Consider the following 21,337-nt stretch of genomic DNA (forward strand, 5'->3'; position numbering starts at 1 on the left):
TCTCATAAGGAGAATGCAGAATCTTTACTTTAGTGATGCAATTGTTTTCAACAAAATATTATTTTAAATTTTAATTTTAAAGTCAACAGAAGCTTAGAAAGCTGAAGCCAACTAACCAGATTGTTTAAGGTTGATTGCTCATGTTCTTTAAAAAAAAAATGCAAATAACTTGTTTATGTAAAAAAAATGTTTCAATAAGTGATTGGAAAAGTCAGCAATGAAAGGGATCAAACTGGAAGAATAGAAATGAATTGTTTTTGCGATATCGTTGCTTGTCTGCAAATTAGCACATTAATTCACACTCCACACACAGTGCATATCATAAGGTTAAATGAACATTGAGGTAACAGAGAATAAATGGGGACAGTGGAATAGCTGTGAAAGGTGGCATAGAATCAATAGATAACATGTTATAAGAAAATAAGATTTATGAGTATTGCGCAAAACCAAACAGATGTTTATTTGACACACGCCCTATACACTGGGCCACAGAGCAAGGGCCATAGACAGTATAATCTCACCATGAGAGGCAGCAGTCTGGGCCAGTTCCTGCAGGACAAGGGAAAGAGTGAGCAGCAGGAGAACAAGGACTGTTACTGTGAGAGAAGACATTTGATCCGTGGCACCACTGCCACTTCACAAGAGTAAGTGAGCAATCTAATTAGAGTGATGGAGGACAGTTGTGATATCATTGCCTACATTCCCCATGATTAGAGTCAGTTCTAATGGGGAATCTAGAAGTGTTGGCTGATGCACAAACTCAACAAGAAACTGGGCCTGAAAGCAATTTTTGCAACAGGAGTTCAGCTCCAATCTTACCCATGCTGTCTGTGGAGAATGTCCCCAAAATGGACCATAACTCAAAGGCAAGATGCTACAGGTGCAGGAAATCTGCAGAAAATGGTGCAGGTAAAGCAGCATCTATGGAGAGAAAACACGAGGAAATCTGCAGATGCTGGAAATTCAAACAACACACACAAAATGCTGGTGGAACACAGCAGGCCAGGCAGCATCTATAGGAAGAAGCACTGTCAACGTCTCGGCCTGAAACGTCGACAGTGCTTCTCCCTATAGATGCTGCCAGGCCTGCTGTGTTCCACCAGCATTTTGAGTGTGTTGTTTGATCTATGGAGAGAGAAATGGAGCTCAGCATTCAATTTGAATTTTCACTGTCATAATTCTTAGATCCCCAGTTATGGATAAATAGCCCCACTGCCTTGTGAGCAGCCTCAGAAGAGATAAAGGCTATGGGAATAAACCCAGACAGCAAATCTGGAGTGGAGCCCTAAGGCGGCTGAACGTCATTGAACGTCCTTCCACAATTCCTGCAGTTAAGCTGGTGCCAAATGTATTGCTTCATAAGCTTTCCTTCGAACTACACTGGTGAGGCCAAGAGGGATATCTTGATGGTTGGGCATCTCAGGATCTCCATACCTTCTGCCCAGACTTGAGATTATGGTCATCATTCCCCATTGTCCTTTGAGACAGATGGATGCCAACCACAACCACCAATTCTTAGGTGCTCAACTTGTTTCAAAAAAAAGTGTAGACTGTTGTTGGTGATAACAGAAACATTTCCTCCTTTCTTCCATCTGAATCCACTACCACTTTGTGTCCCTTCCTTTGCACTTTTTTGACCCACATATATAGGACCTCTGGCTAAGACTGGGTGCTAGAGTCCATGATGTATCAGAGTGGCTGCAAGATATTCTCAAGGGGGAGAGTGACCAGCCAGAGTTCATGGTGCTTATTGGCACCAATGACATAGGCAGAAAAGGGGAAGAGATCCTATGCAGTGAGTATATAGAGTTAGGGAAGAAGCTGAAGAGAAGGACCTCCAAGGTTGTAATCTCCAGATTACTCCCTGTGCTACGGCCTAGTGCAGGTAGGAATGGGGTGATAGCACAGATTAATGAGTGGTTGTGGAGATGGTTTAGGGGACAGAGTTTCAAGTTTTTGAATTATTGGATCCTTTTCTGGGTAAGGGATGACCTGTACAAGAGGGACGGGTTGCACCTGAACTGGAGGGCAGCCAATACCCTGGCCAGGAGGTTTGCTGATGCCACTTAGGAGAGGTTAAAATAATTTTGCAGGGTCTGGGACCCAGAGCCCAAGGTCAGTAAGGGAGGATCAGACTGGAAAGTAGATGTCAGGGAAAGTAAGGAAAGGCAAAATTGAAATAGCAGGTGTAACCCTCAGGTTCGACCATTGACATTAGTCTAGGAAAGACAGTCTCCAGCCCTGCCGAGCGTGTGAAATCTGAGGTGCAAAACCTCTTGTTTGTGTGGATGCTGTGTGATGTGTTACCTTGTTACAAATCAGTACCACGAAATAACAGACAGTACACCATATACAATTAAATGAATTAGCTTTATAATTCTTAATTTGACTAGAGGATTAGAGGAAGAAAAACAAAAAGAAAAGGGCCCATGTTAATGTAACAGTCTAAATTGCACATTGGAACTCACAGTTTCTCTTCCATTGGTCCTCCATCAATTTCCCCGGGCTTTGTTAACTCCTGGTCCCACTCCAAGTCCATTCCATCCTGCTGTCTACAATTTCTCCTTTCTGGCATCTTCTCTCTTAATCTCCCACCAAACAAAAGACCCAGATCACCTCGTTCTCAGGCACACAACAAGAAAAAAACACTCCCTTCATTGGACGGTGCACATTTCAAAGCCCTGGTTATCTCTAGTCATAACCCAAACACTGCTTCTACAGAGAAACCATTACTTGAGCAGTGAAACCTTTCCCAGGGCGCTACACAGGTATGGTGGGTTGGATAGTTCGAAGTGTGTGTATTTTAATGCTGGGAGTTTTATGGGTAAGGGTGATGAACATAGAGCATGGATCAGTACATGGAACTGCAATGTTGTAGCTATTACAGAAACTTGGTTGAGAGAGGGGCAGGAATGGTTGATTAATGTACCAGGTTTTTGAAGTTTCAGAAGAAATAGAGGAGGAGGTGAACGGGGGTGGGGTGGGTGGAGTTGCACTACTCATCAGGGACAATATTACAGCTGCACTCAGGGGAGACACAATGGAGGGATCAGACACTGAGTTCATTTGGGTGGAACTCAGGAATAGGAAGGGTGCAATCACACCGATGGGATTGTACTACAGACCCCCTGATAGCCACCGGGACATTGAGGAACAGATATGTCATCAGATTGAGGAAATGTGTAAAAATAATAGGGTTGTCATAAGGGATTTCAACTTCCCTGATATAAACTGGGACCTTCTTAGTGTAAGGGCTTAGATGGGGCTGAATCTGTTAAGTGTATCCAGGAAGGTTCCTTGAATCAGTATGTGGACGGTCCAATGAGAGGACGGGCCGTACTGGACCTGGCGTTGGGTAATGAACCTGGCCAGATGACTAACCTTTCAATGAGTGAGCAATTAGGGAACAGTGACCACAACACCTCAACTAAGGTAGCTATAGATCTGATCAGATCAGATCAGATCAGATTCAGTTTATTGTCATTTAAAAACACAAGTGCAATGCAGTTAAAAAATGAGACAACGTTCCTCCAGAATGATATCTCAAAAGCATATGACAAAACAGACTACACCAGAAAAAAACACATAACATTTGGCAATCCCCAATCCAGAGTCCGGAGAGGCGGCTGCGTATTAATATCATGCTACAGTCTTAGTGCGTTCCCCGGAAAGGAGCTCCAAAACCACTAGACAAAACAAGACCAAAAACTAAAGCTACAAGACCTGCACAAAACCACATAGTTACAACAGTGCAAACAATAGCATAATTGATAAAAAACAGACCATGGGCACAGTAAAAATAGTCCAAAGATGTTAAAGGACTATAAGTTAAGACTATAAAGATAGACATGATCCTTGTGGGAGAATTTTACATGGATCGTGGAAATCTACAGCATATTACAGGCCCTTCAGCCCACAATGTTGTGCTGACCATGTAACCTACTCTAGAAACTGCCAAGAATTTCCTTAGCACATACCCCTCTATTTTTCGAAGTTCCATCTACCTATCTAAGAGTCTCTTAAAAGACCCTATCATATCCGCCTCCACTACCTTCACAGGCAGCCCATTCCATGCACCCACCACTCTCCGTGTGAAAAACTTACCCCTGACATCCCCTCTGTACCTACTTCCAAGCACCTTAAAACTATGCCCCCTCCTGTTAGCCATTTCAGCCCTGGGAAAAAACGTCTGGCTATCCAAATATCAATGCCCCTCATCATCTTATACACCTCTATCAGGTCACCTCGCATCCTCTGTCACTCCAAGGAGATAAGGCCAAGTTCACAACCTATTCTCATAAGGCATGCTCCCCAATCCAGGCAACATCCTTGTAAATCTCCTCTGCACTCTGTCAATAGGTTCAATGGGTACATTTAATATCAGAGAAATGTGTACAATATACATCCTGAAATTCGTTTTCTTCGCAACCATCCATGAAAACAGAGGAGTGCTCCAAAGAATGAATGACAGTTAAATGTTAGAACCTCAAAGACACCCCAGCTCCCCCTCCCACCCACAAGCAGCAGTAAGGCAATGATGCCCCATCCCCCCACCAGCAAAAAAACATTAGCACCACCCCCCCACCGAGCACTCAAGCGTGCAGCAAAGCATCAATAAAGACACAGACTTGCAGTGCCCCAAAGACTACTCATTCACCCGGTAATTTGACACACCACAGGCTCTCTCTCTCTCTCCCTAATAAGGGAAAAAGAGGTGTCCCCGTTTCACAGCGAGAGGGGAGATATAACAAAACAACTCACTGATTTACAATGTTAAATGTCTGTTGCGTCGCTTTTTCCAAGCTCTGTGCCCAAAGAACTCATGTCTCTGGGCACACAGCCCACGGCAGCTAACCCACTGCTTCCGATCTCCTGCGTGTTCTCCTGCAATGCCTCAGTCGGGGACACAAGTCTGGATTCAGCCCATCTCTAGAGCCACAAAAAACCAGCACCCTGAAGGTACGTTAGTCTTGCAGGCCGCATCCTTGGCATATCAAAAAGCAGCCGGTCATGAGGCCCTGAGAGCGGGTCCCATTCCCACAAAGAACCAAAGTCAGAGTGTAATTCCATGTCACGGTCTACAAAAGAACCTTGAAAAAGGAAAAGAGAGATATCAAAGATAGAAATAGAGCTGTTTCCGAAGGTGCAAGCAAAGGGGTCACAGTTAGGCGCCATCATGACAATGCTCTGCCTCCAGGGTCCTATATAGCTGCAACATTACCTCTCTGTTCCTAAACTCAATCCCACAATTGATGAAGGCCAATGCATCGTATGCCTTCTTAACCACAGAGTCAACCTGCGCAGCATCTTTGTCCTATGGACACAGACCCCAAGATTTTGCTTATCCTCCACACTGTCAAGAGTCTTACCTTTAATACTATATTCTGCCCTTCAAATTTGAGCCACTTCACATTTATCTGGGTTGAACTCCATCTGCCACTTCTCAGCCCAGTTCTGCATCCTATCGATGTCCCGCTGTAACCACTGACAAATCTCCAGACTATCCAAAACACCCCCAACTTTTATGTCATCAGCAAACTTACTAACTCACCCTTCTACTTCCTCATCCAGGTCATTTATAAAAATCACAAAGAGAAGGGGTCCCAGAACTTATCACTGAGGAACACCACTGGTCACCGACCTCCATGCAGAATGCAAACCATTTACAACCACTCTTTGCCTTCCGTGGACAAGCTAATTCTGGATCCACAAAGCAAGGTCTCCTTGGATCCCATGCCTCCTTACTTTCTGAATGAACCTTGCATGGGGTACCTTATCAAATGCCTTGCTGAAATCCATATACACTACACCTACAGCTCTAACTTCATCAATGTGTTTAGTCACATCCTCAAAAAATTCCATCAGGCTCATAAGGCATGACCTGCCCTTGACAAAGCCATGCTGACTATTCCTAATCATATTATGCCTCTCCAAATGTTCATAAATCCTGCCTCTCAGGATCTTTTCCATGAACTTACCAATCACTGAAGTAAGACTCACTGGTCTATAATTTCCTAGGTTATCTCTACTCCCTTTCTTGAACAAGGAAACAACATTTGCTACTCTCCAATCCTCTGATATTTCTCCCGTCCCCCTTGATGATTCAAAGATCATCGCCAGAGGCTCAGCAATCTCCTCCCTTGCTTCCCACATTAGCCTGGGGTATATCTCATCTGGACCCGATGACTTATCTAACTTTATGCTTTTCAAAAGCTCCAGTCTATCTGCCATTTCATTGTCCCCCATTACTACCTCTCCAGCATTGTTTTCCAGCGGTCTGATATCCACTCTTGCCTCTCTTTTACACTTTATATACCTGAAGGAACTTCTGGTATCCTCTTTTATATTATTGGCTAGCTTACTTTCGTATTCCATTTTTACCTTCTTAATGACTTTCTTAGTTGCCTTCTGTTGCTATTTGAAACTTGCCCAATCCTCTCACTTCCCACTAATTTTTGCTCTATTATATGCCCTCTCTTTTGTTTCTATGTTGACTTTTGACTTCTCTTGTTAGCCACGGTTGTGTCATCTTTCTTTTAGAATACGTCTTCATCTTTGGATGTATGTATCCTGTGCCTTTGAAATTGCTTCCAGAAATTCCAGCCATTGATGCTCTCCTGTCATCCCTGCCAGTGTTCTTTTCCGATCAGTTCTGGACAACTCCTCTCTCATGCCTCTGTAATTCCCTTTTCTCCACAATAATATTGGTACATCAGACTTTAGATTCTCCTTCTCAAGTTTCAGGGTAAATTCAATCATATTATGATCTCTTGTCCCTAAGGGTTCTTTTACCTTAAGGTATCTAATCAATTCTGGTTCATTGTACATCCTGCAGTTATTAAGGTGGATAAGTTCCCAGGACTTGATGGGATTTACCCCAGGCTTTTGAAGGAGGCAAAAGATGAAATTTCTGGACCCTTGACCAGTATCTTCATGCCCTCTCTCACCACAAGTGAGGTCCCAGAGGACTGGTGAGTGGCTAATGTTGTACATGTATCTAAGAAGGGAACAAGGGAAAATCCTGGGAACTATAGACCAATGAGTCTTGCATCAGTTGAGGGAAATTGCTGGAGAAAAGTTTCAGGGATTGGATATGTGAGCATTAGGAAACTCATGGCCTAATTAGGGAGAGCCAGCTTGGCTTTGTGTGGGGCAGGTCATGTCTTACCAACTCGATTGAGGTTTTTTACAAGGTGACAAGAGAGATTGATGAGGGTAGAGCAGTGGATGTCGTCTACATGGATCTTAGAAAGCTGTTTGACAAAGTCTCTCAGGGGAGGCTAATTCAGAAGATAAGGATGCATGGGATCCACGGTGAATTGGCTGTTTGGATTCAGAACTGGCTTGCATATAGAAGACAGAGGCTAGTGGTTGAAGGAACATTCATACTGGAGGTCTGTAGTTACTGGTGTTCCGCAGGTATCTGTGCTGGGACCTCTGCTGTTTGTAATGACATAGATGGATGGGTTAGTGATGCCGAGATTGATAGAGATGTGGATAGTGCAGAAGACTGGCAAAGAATACAGCACAATATAGACCAGTTGCAAATATGGGCCGAGAAATGGAAGATGGAGCTTAACCCAGATAAATATGAGGTGTTGCACCTCAGTAGGGCAAATATAAGGAGACAGTACATTGTTAAAAGCAAGGTCCTTAAAAGTGTTGCTGAGCAGAGAGATCTTGGGATCCAAGTTCATAGCTCCATGTAAGTGGCTACACAGGTTGATGAGGTGGTTGAGAAGGGTTATGGAATGCTTGCTTTTATTAGTGCATTAATGCATTGAGTTCAAAAGTCAGCAGGTTCTGTTGCAACTTTATAAAACACTGGTTAGGCCATGTCTGGAATATTGCATACACTTCTGATCACTCCATTATAGGAAGGATGAGGAGGCTTTGGAGAGGGTGCAGAAGAGGTTTATTGGGATGCTGCCTGGATTAGAGGGCATGTGCTATCATGAGAGGCTGGATAAAGATCTGATAGAGGTTTACAAGATTATGAGAGGCATAGATAGAGTATCTGTTTCCCAGGGCTGAAATGTCTAATACCAGAGGGCATGCATTGAGGTAAGAGGGAGTAGATTCAAGGGGGATGTGAGGGGTAAGTTTTTTACTCAAAGGGTCATAGATGCCTGGAATGTGCTGCCTGGTATGGTGGTAGAGGCAAATATGTTAGAGGTGTTTAAGAGTCATTTGGATAGGCACATGGATGTAAGGAAGATGGAGGGATATGGACATGGTGAAGGTAGGAGGGATTAGTGTTTTGGTGTTTTTGATTTTCTGTTTAGCTGATTCAGCACAACATTGTAGGCTGAATGGGCTGTTCCTGTGCTGTACTGTTCAATGTTCTAAGTTCTTAAATAAAGAACAAACAGGTGAAAGACTGTTGTAGGCAGGACACACCAGGGGAGAGAATCAATAAACATTTTTCGTTCCAGATTGCACGAACAGCAAATCATCTTCAGTTGTTTGCAATCACACAGGTGTGTATTGTACTCTATCTCTGAATTCCAATTTCATTGAAGCTCCTTGATCTGGATATGATATTAACTAGAAGGTGTGGAAGATGTGGAAGCTTTAGAGAGGGTGCAAAGGGGATTTCCCAGGATGCTACCTGAATTCCAAAGGTTGTTTGGAAATCATTAGTGAGGCACAAATCTTATGGTCAGTGCCATGTTTATATTATTAGATACTTATTAGAGAGTGTAGGTAAGGCGGTGGCAGTGGGCAACAGCAAAAAAAAGATAACACCAGGGAGTAGCAAGTAAAACAAAGTAACAAAGAACATGTCCATTTATGCTGCAAACTAGTATGAAAGTATTCCACACTTGCTACATTTCTGGTTGCCTCATTATATGAATCTCGGTATATTTCAGTATACTAAAGAGACTAACCTAGAAGTTCTGTGCACTCAGGAGGATGATGCGGCTCTGGGTGCTAACAATTGTTTTGATATCCTCCTCATACCCACAATAATATCCCCATCCCATGCTGGGGAAAAAAATTAAAGGTATATCCAAGGCCTTTGACATTATCAAAATTTGCCACTCTATGCTGAACAAAAAATGAAATTTGTGGGTGAGTTAGGGGCAGGTAGAGTAATTAGAAGCAGGGGTAGGGTTGGCCAACTGGCCCCTTGAGTCTGCTATGCTGCTCAGTAAGATCAGGGCTAATGTGGAAATTACATCAGGGTCACAAGTTCATTTGATTTTGAAGTGCCTTCTTAAGCTACTGTGACATAAAATGCTACAATAATTATTATTACTTCATTCCAGGAGTGTGTGTGTGTGCACCCTGAACTCTTGGTGGAGTCGTCGGGGTGCCGTCATGATAAGCTCTTTGCACCTTTTTGCTCATCGTATGGCATGTCTTGGGCATCTGAAACCTGGTGGAGCCCATCCCTCCCCAGGTTTTATCATACAAGGTTGAGTTGCTAGCTCGACACTCAACCCAGCATGGATGGAAAGCGTGCACGGGAGCCAGCTGGATTCAAACTCGGGAGCCTTCGCTCCAAAGTCTGTCGCTGATGCCACTATGCCACCAGCCAGTCATTCCAGGAGTATAAATTTTCAATTACACTATGCTGAGCATAAAACTGTGTTATGCAATTAAGAAAGACATGGGAGACTGCAGATATAACCATATAACCATATAACAATTACAGCATGGAAACAAGCCATCTCAGCCCTTCTAGTCCGTGCCGAACACTTACTCTCACCTAGTCCCACCTACCTGCACTCAGCCCATAACCCTCCATTCCTTTCCTGTCCATATACTTATCCATTTTTTTTTTAAATGACAAAATCGAACCTGCCTCTACCACTTCTACTGGAAGCTCATTCCACACAGCTACCACTCTCTAAGTAAAGAAGTTTGCCCTCGTTTTACCCCTAAACTTTTGCCCCTCAACTCTCAACTCATGTCCTCTTGTTTGAATCTCCCCTACTCTCAATGGAAAAAGCCTATCCATGTCAACTCTATCTATCCCCCTCATAATTTTAAATACCTCTATCAAGTCCCCCCTCAACCTTCTATACTCCAAAGAATAAAGACCTAACTTGTTCAACCTTTCTCTGTAACTTAGATGCTGAAACCCAGGTAACATTCTAGTAAATCTCCTCTGTACTCTCTCTATTTTGTTGACATCTTTCCTATAATTCGGTGACCAGAACTGTGCACAATACTCCAAATTTGGCCTCACCAATGCCTTGTACAATTTTAACATTACATCCCAACTCCTATACTCAATGCTCTGATTTATAAAGGCCAGCATACCAAAAGCTATCTTCACCACCCTATCCACATGTTGGAATCTGGGGCAACAAAAATTCTGCTGGAGGAACTCAGTGAATTGAGTAGCTTCTATAGTTTTGGATCCAACTCTCACCACCTTCAACACCCTCTACTGTCCCTGCACGGTTGCTTAATACAGTGAGTTCCTCCAGCAAGCTATTTGTTGCTCCAAAGTTCTGATGCAGGGTTTCGACCCAAACCATCAACAATTCCTTCTCCCCACAATGCTGCTTGATCCACTGAGTTGCTCCAGCAGATTATTTATTCTGCAATTTAGTTTGTGGGCAACATAGAAATATAGAAAACCTACAGAACAATACAGGCCCTTCGGCCCACAAAGTTGTGCCGAACATGTCCCTACCTTAGAAATTACTAGACTTACCTATAGCCCTCTATTTTTCTAAGCGCCATGTACCTATCCAAAAGTCTTTAAAAGACCCTATCGTATCCGCCTCCACCACCGTTGCCAGCAGCCCATTCCACGCACTCACCACTCTCTGAGTAAAAAACTTACCCTTGACATCTCCTCTGTACCTACTCCCCAGCACCTTAAACCTGTGTCCTCTTGTGGCAACCATTTCAGCCCTGGGAGAAAGTTTCTGACTATCCACACAATCAATGCCTCTCATCATCCTATGCACCTCTATCAGGTCATCTCTCATCCATAGTCACTCCAACAAGAAAAGGCCGAGTTCACTCAACCTATTCTCATAAGGCATGCTCCCCAATCCAGGCAACATCCTTGTAAATCTCCTCTGCACCCTTTCTATGCCTTCCACATCCTTCCTGTAGTGAGGTGACCAGAACTGAGCACAGTACTCCAAGTGGGGTCTGACCAGGGTCCTATGTAGCTGCAACATTACCTCTCAGCTCCTAAATTCAATTCCATGATTGATGAAGGTCAATACACCATACACCTTCTTAACCACAGAGTCAACCTGCGCAGCTGCTTTGAGCATCCTATGGACATGGACCCCAAGATCCCTCTGATCCTCCACACTGGCAAGAGTCTTACCATTAATACTATATTCTGCCATCATATTTGACCTACCAAAATGAACCTCTTCACACTTATCTGGGTTGAACTCCATCTGCCACTTCTCAGCCCAGTTTTGCATCCTATCAATGTCCTGCTGTAACCTCTGACAGCCCACCAACCTATCCACAACACCTCCAACCTCTGTGTCATCAGTAAATTTACTAACCCATCGCTCCACTTCCTCATCCAGGTCATTTATACAAAGTTTGTAAATATCACGAAGCGTAAGGGTCCCAGAAAAGATCCCTGAGGCACTCCACTGGTGACCGACCTCCATGCAGAATATGACCCATCTACAACCACTCTTTGCCTTCTGTGGGCAAGCCAGTTTTGGATCCACAAAGCAATGTCCCCTTGGATCCCATGCCTCCTTACTTTCTCGATAAGCCTTGCATGGGGTACCTTATGAAATGTTTTGCTGAAATCCATATACACTACATCTACTGCTCTTCCTTCATCAATGTGTTTAGTCACATCCTCAAAAAATTCAATCAGGCTCATAAGGCACGACGTGCCCTTGACAAAGCCATGTTGACTATTCCTAATCATATCATACCTCTCCAAATGTTCATAAATCCTGCCTCTCAGGATCTTCTCCATCAACTTATCAACCACTGAGGTAAGACTCACGGGTCTATAATTTCCTGGGCTATCTCTACTCCCTTTCTTGAATAAAGGAACAACATCCGCAACCCTCCAATCCTCCAGAACCTCTCCCGTTCTATTGATGATACAATGATCATCACCAGAGGCTCAGCAACTGTCTAAAGAAAGAATGACTAACATTAATATGATGTATTCCACAATCTTTTCAAGACATCCCAAAGTGTCTTACAACCTAGTGGAGGACAACTGAAATGCAGTCACCTGGGGAACATAATAAAGACAGGTAGTTGAGGCTTGTATGTTACCATAGATGCAGCTGAGATGTAATCAGTTCGCAATCTCTGCTGGAAGTAGTGTGTTTGTAGTTCTTTGAATCTGATTCAGGTTAATATCACTGACATGTTGTTTTGTGGCAGCTGTACAATACATAAAAATTACCATAAGTTACAATAGGAAATATATTAAAATAAATAGTGCAAAAAGAGAGCAAAAGAGTGAGGTAGTGTTCATGGACCATTCAGAAATCTGATGACGGAGAGAAAGAAGCTGTTTCTAAAATGTTGAGTCTTTGGCTTTACAGATGATGAATGGCCAGTATGCTTGTGTTTGTAGGTGTGCGTGTGTGTCTATAGAGAAAGTGAGAAGGGTGAGGGACCTGAATAAGGAAAATAGGAGGCAGAGGACCTTTCAAAGGAGGAGGAAAATTTAGAACATAGGAGAATACAGCGTAGGAACAGGTCCTTTGACCCACAGTGTCTGTGTGAGGTGAGGCCCTCTGTTGGTCGGGGTTGTCCATGGATCTTGTGTTCCAGCTGTCTTCTTGTTTCACTATCCAGTACACAAGCCAAGGCAGTACGATATTGAGAGCAAGCTGCTGGCTGTGCAGCAAGCTTTTCCTCCCCATGCAGCTAATGAATCCAAAGGAACAGCAGAGACTGATACAGTTTGGCTCCAGCAGTGTCACAGGACTTACTAGTCAGCGTAGAACTCAACATAGGACTGCCTTAGAGAATCCAGCTCTGTATTTTTCCTAAAGACTTCCCCATGAGTGAATACAGCTGCAAGGTAGTGAGCAATGTTCCCTCCAAGATGTATGCACACATCTTTTGCTACTAGCGCACAAAGAAATTTAAACTGCGCACAGAATGTTGTCACCCTCTACTTCAATGGCATGTTCAGTATATTTCACAATCATACACAATCACATTTCCTTCTCTGGTTTCTGATGCCGATGTGTTGACAACGTGGAATTTGCAATGATTTATCTGCAGATTTTAGAAATGACTTATTTATTCTGTTTTTATTAAAGAAATGATTGATTCACTATGTCGAATTCCGAAGTGCGTGAAGTGCAAAAGAACTGCTAGTTCATTTAAAGCAGCATTGCTTAATGAAACAGTAAAAACTGCTACACTGAAAGCTCATGAGGTCAGGGACGTGTAGATACAAGAAATATTTATGTACAATCCAGAAACTGGTGTTACCTGCGTACATTGTCATGATGCAAAAGTTGCTGGAGAATTTGCAAGTGGGATGAAGTGTAGTGATATTTGGAAACTTGATTTTTTAAAGCATCATTTAGCAAGCAAATCACATACAGACAGTGTGCAAAAGCTCCGGTGAGAAAATGCTTCATTGCCCACTACAGGCCCACTCTGTATGTTTTGTGAGAGTGCAGATGAACAAGAGCGAAACTGATCAAACCCAGAGGAGATCAAAGTTCCTATTGACAGTGCTTTACCAGTTGTTAAAATGAATACCTCTATATATAAAATTCAGTGCATACATGTTGTCACTGGGCAAAAAATTACACAGCACAAGATTTTTCTGCACATTGGTCATTACAAGTTAGAGGCAACATTGGTAGTGGAGGTTTGAAATCAGTTTTCCTTCTAGATGAGCTGTCAACCGTGGCTGACAAGCCTCATCTGCCAGAAGTGACTGGTTTTAACGCACCAGTAATAACCTCTTTGCCCCTTCTCCTGTCAGTAGAAACAGTTGTGACAGCCTGTAACTGCCATGATTAAAATTGGGGGAAGTGGTATTCCTTGTTGGCAAACAGGCAGAAAAAAATTGGTAGCCTTTTGATGTAATCTATTGGGAAACTAGCAGACAGGAAAAGGTGATGATTCACTAGTGATCATTTTGCCCAGTGAGTAAAGAAGAATTTTACTTGTCAACCCAAGAGATTCTATGAAAATGAATAAACAGTTGGGGTTTTCAGCTGAGACCCTTCAGCAGGACTGGAAAGGAAAGGGGAAGATGCCAGAATAAAAAGGTGGGGGGAGGGGAAGGGGGACTAGCTAGATGATAGGTGAAGCCAGGTGAGTGGGAAAGATAAAGAGCTGGAGACAAATGAACCTGATAGGAGTGGAGAGTGGACCACAGGAGAAAAGGAAGAAGGAGGGCACCCGGGAGGAAATGATTGACAGGTGAGGAAAAGAAGTATGGAAGAACAGGGAAGGTGGAGGGGAAAAAAATTACCTGAAAGAGAAATTGATGTTCATATCAGTTGGTGGCTACCCAAATGGAATGTGAGCTATTTCTCCTCCAATCTGAGAGTGGCCTCATCATGGCAAAAGAGGAGGCCATGGGCTGGCATGTTGAAATTGGAATGGGGATCTGAATTAAAGTGGTTGGACACCAGAGAGCGGAGATGCTCGACAAAGCACTCCCCCAGTTTATGTCGGGTCTCACCAATGTAAAGGAGGTTGCATCAGAAATACCGGACACAATAGATGACCCTAGTAGATTTGCAGGTGAAGTGTTGTCTTATCTGGAAGCATTGAACCTGGGCTCTGAATGGAAGTGAAGGAAGTGGTGAATGGGCAGGTGTAGCACTTAGGCCACCTGCGGGGATAAGTGCCAGGCAGGAGATTAGTGAGGAGGAATGAATGGATAAGGGAATCACAGAGGCAGCGAACCCTGCAGAAAGTGGAGGAGAGGGGGGAAGTCAAGATATGTTTGGTGGTAGGATCCCGTTGCAGATGGGAGAAGTTGCGGAAGCTCATGGAGTGGTAGGTGAGGACATGAGGGACTCTATCCCTGGTGGCAGGGAGAAGATGAGGTGAGCGCGGAAACAGAGGAGATGCAGGTCAGGGCAGCACCACTGGTGGAGGAAGGGAAACCCCCATTCTTTGAAGAAGGAGGATATCTCTGTTGTCCTGGAAAGGAAAGCCTTGTCCTGGGAACAGATGCAGCAAGGATGACAGAACTGAGAAAAGGGATTAGCATTTTCATAAGAAACAGAGTAGGAAGAGGAGTAGTCAAGATAGCTGGGGGAATCAGTAGGCTTATAAAAGATGTTGGTAGACAGTTTGTCTCTAGAGATGGAGACAGAGAGATTGAGAAAGGGAATGGAGGTGTCAGAAATGGACCAAGTGAATTTAAGGGCAGGATGAAGTTGGAGGTAAAGTTGATGAAATTGATGAGCTCAGCATGGGTGCATGAAGTAGCGCTAATGCTGTCGTCAATGCCGCAGAGGAAAAGTTGGGGACCATTACCATGAAAGGCTTGGAACATGGACTGTTCTACGTAGTCCACAAAGAGGCAAATAAACCTGGGGCCCATGTGGGTGCTCATGGCTACCCCTTGAGTATGGAGAAAGTGGGGGGACCCAAAGGAGAAATTATTGCGGGTGAATGCCAGATAGAGAAGGGTGGTGTTGCAGGGGAACTTGTTGGGCTTTTTGTTGAGAAAGAAGCAGAGAGTTTTAAGGCCTTCTTGTTGGGGCACAGAAGTGTATAGGAACTGGATATCCATGGTGAAAATGAGGTGGTCAGGGCCAGGGAATTGAAAGTTGTTGAGGAGCTTGAGAGCACAATTTTCTTGGGCTCTTTATAGTTACTAAATTATACTTAACCTCTACTGTAGTATGTTCCATTGGATGGAGAGGTGTCCCTACTGTGACATACCTTAGTAAGGTTCTGAGATACTCGCCAGTGTTTCCTAAAACTCTGATTGTATTTTCTTCTCCCTACATCCAAGTCACACAGTTAGTATTTGTAGAGACAGTGAAACAGTATTAGCTAACCAGTGGGAAGTACAAATCAGGTGCTCTCAACTCACACTTCTCTTCATCTCTTCATAGGTTGTCATTTGGCTACAGTGACATTTTTGTCATTTTTTAAGCATGAACATTTGTGCTTTTTTCTCCACAGTCTTCCAAAGAAAAAATTGGTGCCAAATAGGACACGTTATTTAATACAAACATCCAGGCCCACAGTAAGCAATACGTGAAGATGTAATAGAGATGTCTCTGAAAAGTTAGTGCTTTGATTCTGACATGTGTGTTCCCATGGTTTCGTTCCCCTCTCCTTTGTCACAGGTCCTAGTGGTACCAATATCATTATAGGGTCCATCGCAGGCGCCATCCTGGTGGCTGCCATTGTCCTAGGGGGTACTGGATGGGGATTTAAGTAAGCGACAAGCATGCCTCTTCCTGATGCTTCCTACTTTACTCCATTTGGAAGATAACACCCAAATGCTTTCCTGCTTGGATTCTGCAGTAGATACAATGAATTTGCAATGATTGACTAATAAATGAAGTAAGGATTTCAATTAATTTCTTTGCTTAGGCCCAGTAGCATCTCCTGCAGGTAATAATTAAGTTTACATGCCATCAAAGCCAAATTAACCTTCAGCTCATAATCTGGATGAGATCAGCCATTTCCTAAAGTGAATTTCCATCTACACGCTTGTACATTAATTCAGTGTAACGTACATTAATTGATTCCAGACATTACTGGGAGTTCTTATTCCTGTAGCCTTATCCTGAAAGTCTGCAGTTGAAACTTTTCTAGGCTGAATGTGCAAAAATGTGACAACAAGCAAAAGTTAATAGTTTAATTATTTTAATCCATTAAAACCAGTTGTAGAATTTGGTCATTTTGCTGCCAAATATGTTCAAGTTATATTAAATGAAACTGGCCAAGGAGTGGAGAGAGCATGTGAAATGAATTAGATTGTCTTAAATGATCAACTGCTGTGAAATAGCTTCCCTTTGATGTACAGGTCATCATGTGAAAACAACCTGTTATACCCTGCCATGATTCTCAGATCCCTGATAGTGTGGTATCTAAGGCTCTCTGGATATATATTATTGCTACTGCTTCAATTTGGCTTTTTGAGCCTGCTCTGAAAAGGACTGATCTGGACAGAAAAAAAATGAAAACATCCATTTATAATTCTTTGTGTCTTCAGCAGAATTTTTAGCTTCCTTTGGGGAAAAAATAGTGCAACTCTACTTGCATGGAATGGAATTGCTGCTTTCACATTTATTGAAATGTGGAATGCTGGGAGCATGTCTGAGAAATTCTGATGCAGTGCAAGCCACCTTCTTTATTACTGGCCAAATGTTGATGTGCTTAATATCTACAGAAATTATTAACATCATTATTGGGAAAAGCATCAGTCTTGACAATTGAAACACTGTAAAAGATTAAACCATTGATCGAGTATAGCTCACAATAAATTTATATCTAATCACTAAAATGTTGACAACTTATCATCTCTGTATTGGCCAGTAGTACTTTAAAAACACCTTTTCAACATAAGCACTTTGTTCACTGATATATTTAGCATGAATTACTTTGTGTTGTATAAAAAACTACTATAACATAACCCATTCCTTAGCCCAGTAATTGGAACATAAAATAAGTGAAGGATACAGCATCATTGCTAAAAAGAACAAATGAAATCCAAAAAATTCAAGACAATTTGGTAAAACATTATCTGCATAATTAAGGATAGTAACCTTATACAAATTACTGGTTGGATGTTTGAATTTTAGTTGAAATATTGACTATGAGTCTGGATTTTAAGAAGGGTATCAGGGCTAAGATATGATTCCAAAATTTTTACCAGGATGAGGGACTAGGTTACATACAGGGATTGGAGAAGCTAAGAACATTCATTTAAATTAGAGGTGGTTAAGTAGAAGCTAATAAGATTATTAGAGCAAGTAGAGAAAAAAAATCAGCTAATAAGACAGTAACCAGTGATTACAGTTTTAAAACAACTGGCAAAAGATGTAAAGGGGAGTAGATTTTTTTAAATGATTGGAATGTACAACCTGATGGGCTGTTGGAAGCAAATTCCGTAAGAAATTTCAAAAGGCAATTGGACTTGATTTGAAGTGGACAAATTGGCAGGGTGATAGGTAAAAGTCTGGGGTGTGGAACATAAAGGAAAATTATTTCAAAGAGCTACTGTAACAAAATCATAATAATCTGTTATGGTGGATTCAAAGATTTAGTACATGTATTAGAAAAATCTGTGTGATGTGAATTGTGTGTGTAAATCAGAATGTCTTGTTCAAATGTTCTTTCAGTTACAATATGCTAGCCTTTTAAAAATTACACTGTATTCCTAAAGTGAAAGTCACCAGCAAGGCTGATGTTTATTGTCCATTGTTAATTGCCCTTGAGAAAGTTATTGTCAGCCTCATTGATTCACAGCAGCCAGAGTGGTGTAGGTATTCCTCCAGTATTAACAAGAGAGAGATCCTGGGTTTTGACCTAGTAACAACACAGAAATTGATCATTATACATTTTAGAGTTATACTGGTGAGTGATTTGGATGAAATTGTATTCCTACTCATCTGATACCACCTTTCTTATCTATGTAGTAAGGATTTCAGATTAGGAAAGTGATTTCAGCTTTGCGAGTTGCTGTAGCATATTTTATAGATTGAAGCCACTTTGCGTCAGTGAATAGATTTCCATTAACTTTGTTCTGCTTAGTGTAGAGTTCCTGGAGTGTTGTTGATGCTGATAAATGGGGAATTATATTCCTTAAGCCATTTTAAGTGATAAAACTAACCAATGATTAGTAAAGGATTACCTTCCTTGGTAAAGTATGTCTTATCAAATGTCATTTATTTTTCTGGATATACCTTTGATAAATTAACATCTTTTTCATTAAAATGTGTCCAATTATTGAACAAGATAAACAACCGGTAAACACTTAATATCATGTTCCAAAGTGGGTTTCCTCCACTTGGTTATATTCAACCATGGAACAAAGGATTTTGTCTGTAATAAGTTATTTAAACTTCCCTTGTAGACCAGGCACAACAAAATCAAAAATACTTAACTAAAATTCCCATTTAAAAAATAGTCTTCTGCATTGGGAAAGCTTTGTCCTTTCTACCTCTTTTAATCAGCTTGTGAGTTGTTTGACAATTAGATATCTTGCACCAATTTGATTTTTGAAATGCTGGGCATTTCTTGGTATTTTTACTTTAATGTTCTGATTTTAAATTGTATTCCTGTAGTCCATAATCTGTTCAAATTTTGTCTTTTCATGGAAGCAAATAGCCTGGAAATTAGAATATCTCACAATGTACAGTTGAAAATACACTTACCATCAAATGCAGTAATAAATCTCCCAATCTTTTTTTTAATGTTGCTGGGAATTCTGGCCAGGAATCTCCCGGAAATGTGTCATACTAGGCATCTGACGTTATCTTTCACATCAGACATGCGCCGAAAGACATGATTTCCTGCAATTCAGCTCAGCAAATTAATCAGCATTGTCCTAGGAACAACTAGATCCTGATAGCACAGACCACATTGAGGTCCCAGCTCAGTAAATCCCTTAATTATCTGATCACCCCTGCTTCCCCCTCCACCAGCCCCATCCACTGATTTGCAGTGGAAGCCCTGGTTTCCACCTTCTGGCTGCCTCTTGATCTTTCACCGAAATTTATTCCACTGAATTAATAAATTCTGTTGTGGCAAGTTCTGAAAACTGAGAGAATAATTCCTGACCAAGGAAGTTCACTTCATTGTTGGAGGCAAACAAATTATTTTAAAAAAGAATGATGTATAAATTAATTATTTTCACTCAGGAGCACTCAAAACACTTCCTTGAGTGGTTTGCCCCAGGCACTCAGAGAAGATAGTACTCGCGTGTGCTTTTTGTTGTTCATGACCAGTGAACCTGATTCATGAATCCTTGTATTGGTTTCTAGCTGTGGTATGTTTCCATGGCGATGTCTTTTGAGAAGTTTTGCAAATGACATGTTAACAGTTTTGGCTCCAAGAGTAAACTTAAAATTTCCAGTACAAAACAGTGCAATACTTGCTGTTGCATAATTCCTTGATCAAAAAATATAAATAGTGCATGATGTACTATTGTTACAATTTGCATGAATCTGCTCTATTGGTCCTGATTTTCATACAAGCAAAATGTAAACAACCATCTCTTCCCTATCTTAGGTTATAAAGAATTCTAATTGTTATATATTCCTGCATCTGTTCAATTAAACCTAAATATGTAAATTGGAATATTACCCCTTACCTAGGATTCACTTGTTATTTTACCTCAAACAACCTCATGTTTCAAAAGTGGAGTTAAATATTATTTCTACACAAGTTAAACATTCAACTCATTCAGATTTTGTCTAGAGCTGCATTTTTTTGAGATTTCAATCTGGCAGCCAGGATTTGATTGTATTTAAGAACAATAATGTCTTTCTTAAGAACCATAAATGGAAAAAAATCTACTTGTAACAAAGTATTTCCATAAATTATCCAAGTAAGCAATATTTTGATTGGGATCAGAAGAAGTTTTAGGTAATTGCTATGTTCCTTTGCTCAGAGTAAAGAGGCCCTTAAAAAAAGCAATTTGTCAAGGTTCTTGAAATGAACAATGAATACTTTATAAACTATTCACCTTCCAGTATGCCAGCTCAATACTAATTTAAGTGTGTTCACATTTGTTTGTGTGATGTTAATCAGAACCTGTTTGATTATTGCATGTTCTGTGGTCTTACTTTTGTTAACTTGGAAACTAAATTTCTTTTTATTTCACTAATTGCACCTGGAAAAGGAACATTCGGAGAGGAAGGTATAATGCTGCACAACAAGGAGCAATTTAATCACCTGCTTAACATTCTTGCTACTGCATTCCCTTTCCATGTTTACTCTGTCATTTCATTTTACTCTTAACAACATTGTGATTGGTCACTTTGGCTCATACCTGCAATTAACTGTCAACAATTTGTATTTCGTAACGAATTATTTTCATTGTTTTGGGATTAAATTTTTACCATTCTCAATGAAATTTTCTGATATTCAAAAGGACAGAAGGAAAAAGAACTAGGCTGAAAACCCAAGACTCATGAAATCATGGTGATGATCTCTCAGTTCAAAGAATACCTGTGCATTTTTAAACTGACTGGTTGATGCATTTTCTCTATTTGAACTCAGAATTTCCCAAACTCCATAGAAAATTCAGGAGAAACCAAAACCTTTGTGGGTTTTTGTTATTTATATAATTGTGTGCAGGAGAGTTCTTTGAACTATTTTTTGAATATAATGCAACATTCAGAAACCACTCAATAAAATGACTCTATGATATTACAAAGGAAAAATTGACTTCCCTTCCCACTGTCCG

General features: G+C 41.4%; 1 protein-coding gene across 5 annotated transcripts in view; it reads left to right on the forward strand.

The window, feature by feature from the left end:
* Positions 1 to 21,337, forward strand: part of adam11 (ADAM metallopeptidase domain 11) — a 376,715-nt gene that overhangs the window by 347,754 nt on the left and 7,624 nt on the right. Inside the window, exons 25-26 of one of the 5 annotated variants that reach the window (XR_012101994.1) lie at positions 16,096 to 16,200; positions 20,771 to 20,788. Coding sequence is in view for 4 of the 5 variants with exons in the window: in XM_073070641.1 (XP_072926742.1) it covers positions 16,263 to 16,353; positions 20,771 to 20,819 (140 nt within the window). In the remaining variant the exon portion in view is untranslated. Of the gene's footprint in view, positions 1 to 16,095; positions 16,201 to 16,262; positions 16,354 to 20,770; positions 20,820 to 21,337 lie in introns of those variants that run through there. The other 4 variants (XM_073070643.1, XM_073070642.1, XM_073070641.1 and 1 more) reach the window with 4 other exon arrangements.

Source organism: Hemitrygon akajei, chromosome 18 (assembly GCF_048418815.1).
Source record: "Hemitrygon akajei chromosome 18, sHemAka1.3, whole genome shotgun sequence".
NCBI lineage: Eukaryota > Metazoa > Chordata > Chondrichthyes > Myliobatiformes > Dasyatidae > Hemitrygon > Hemitrygon akajei.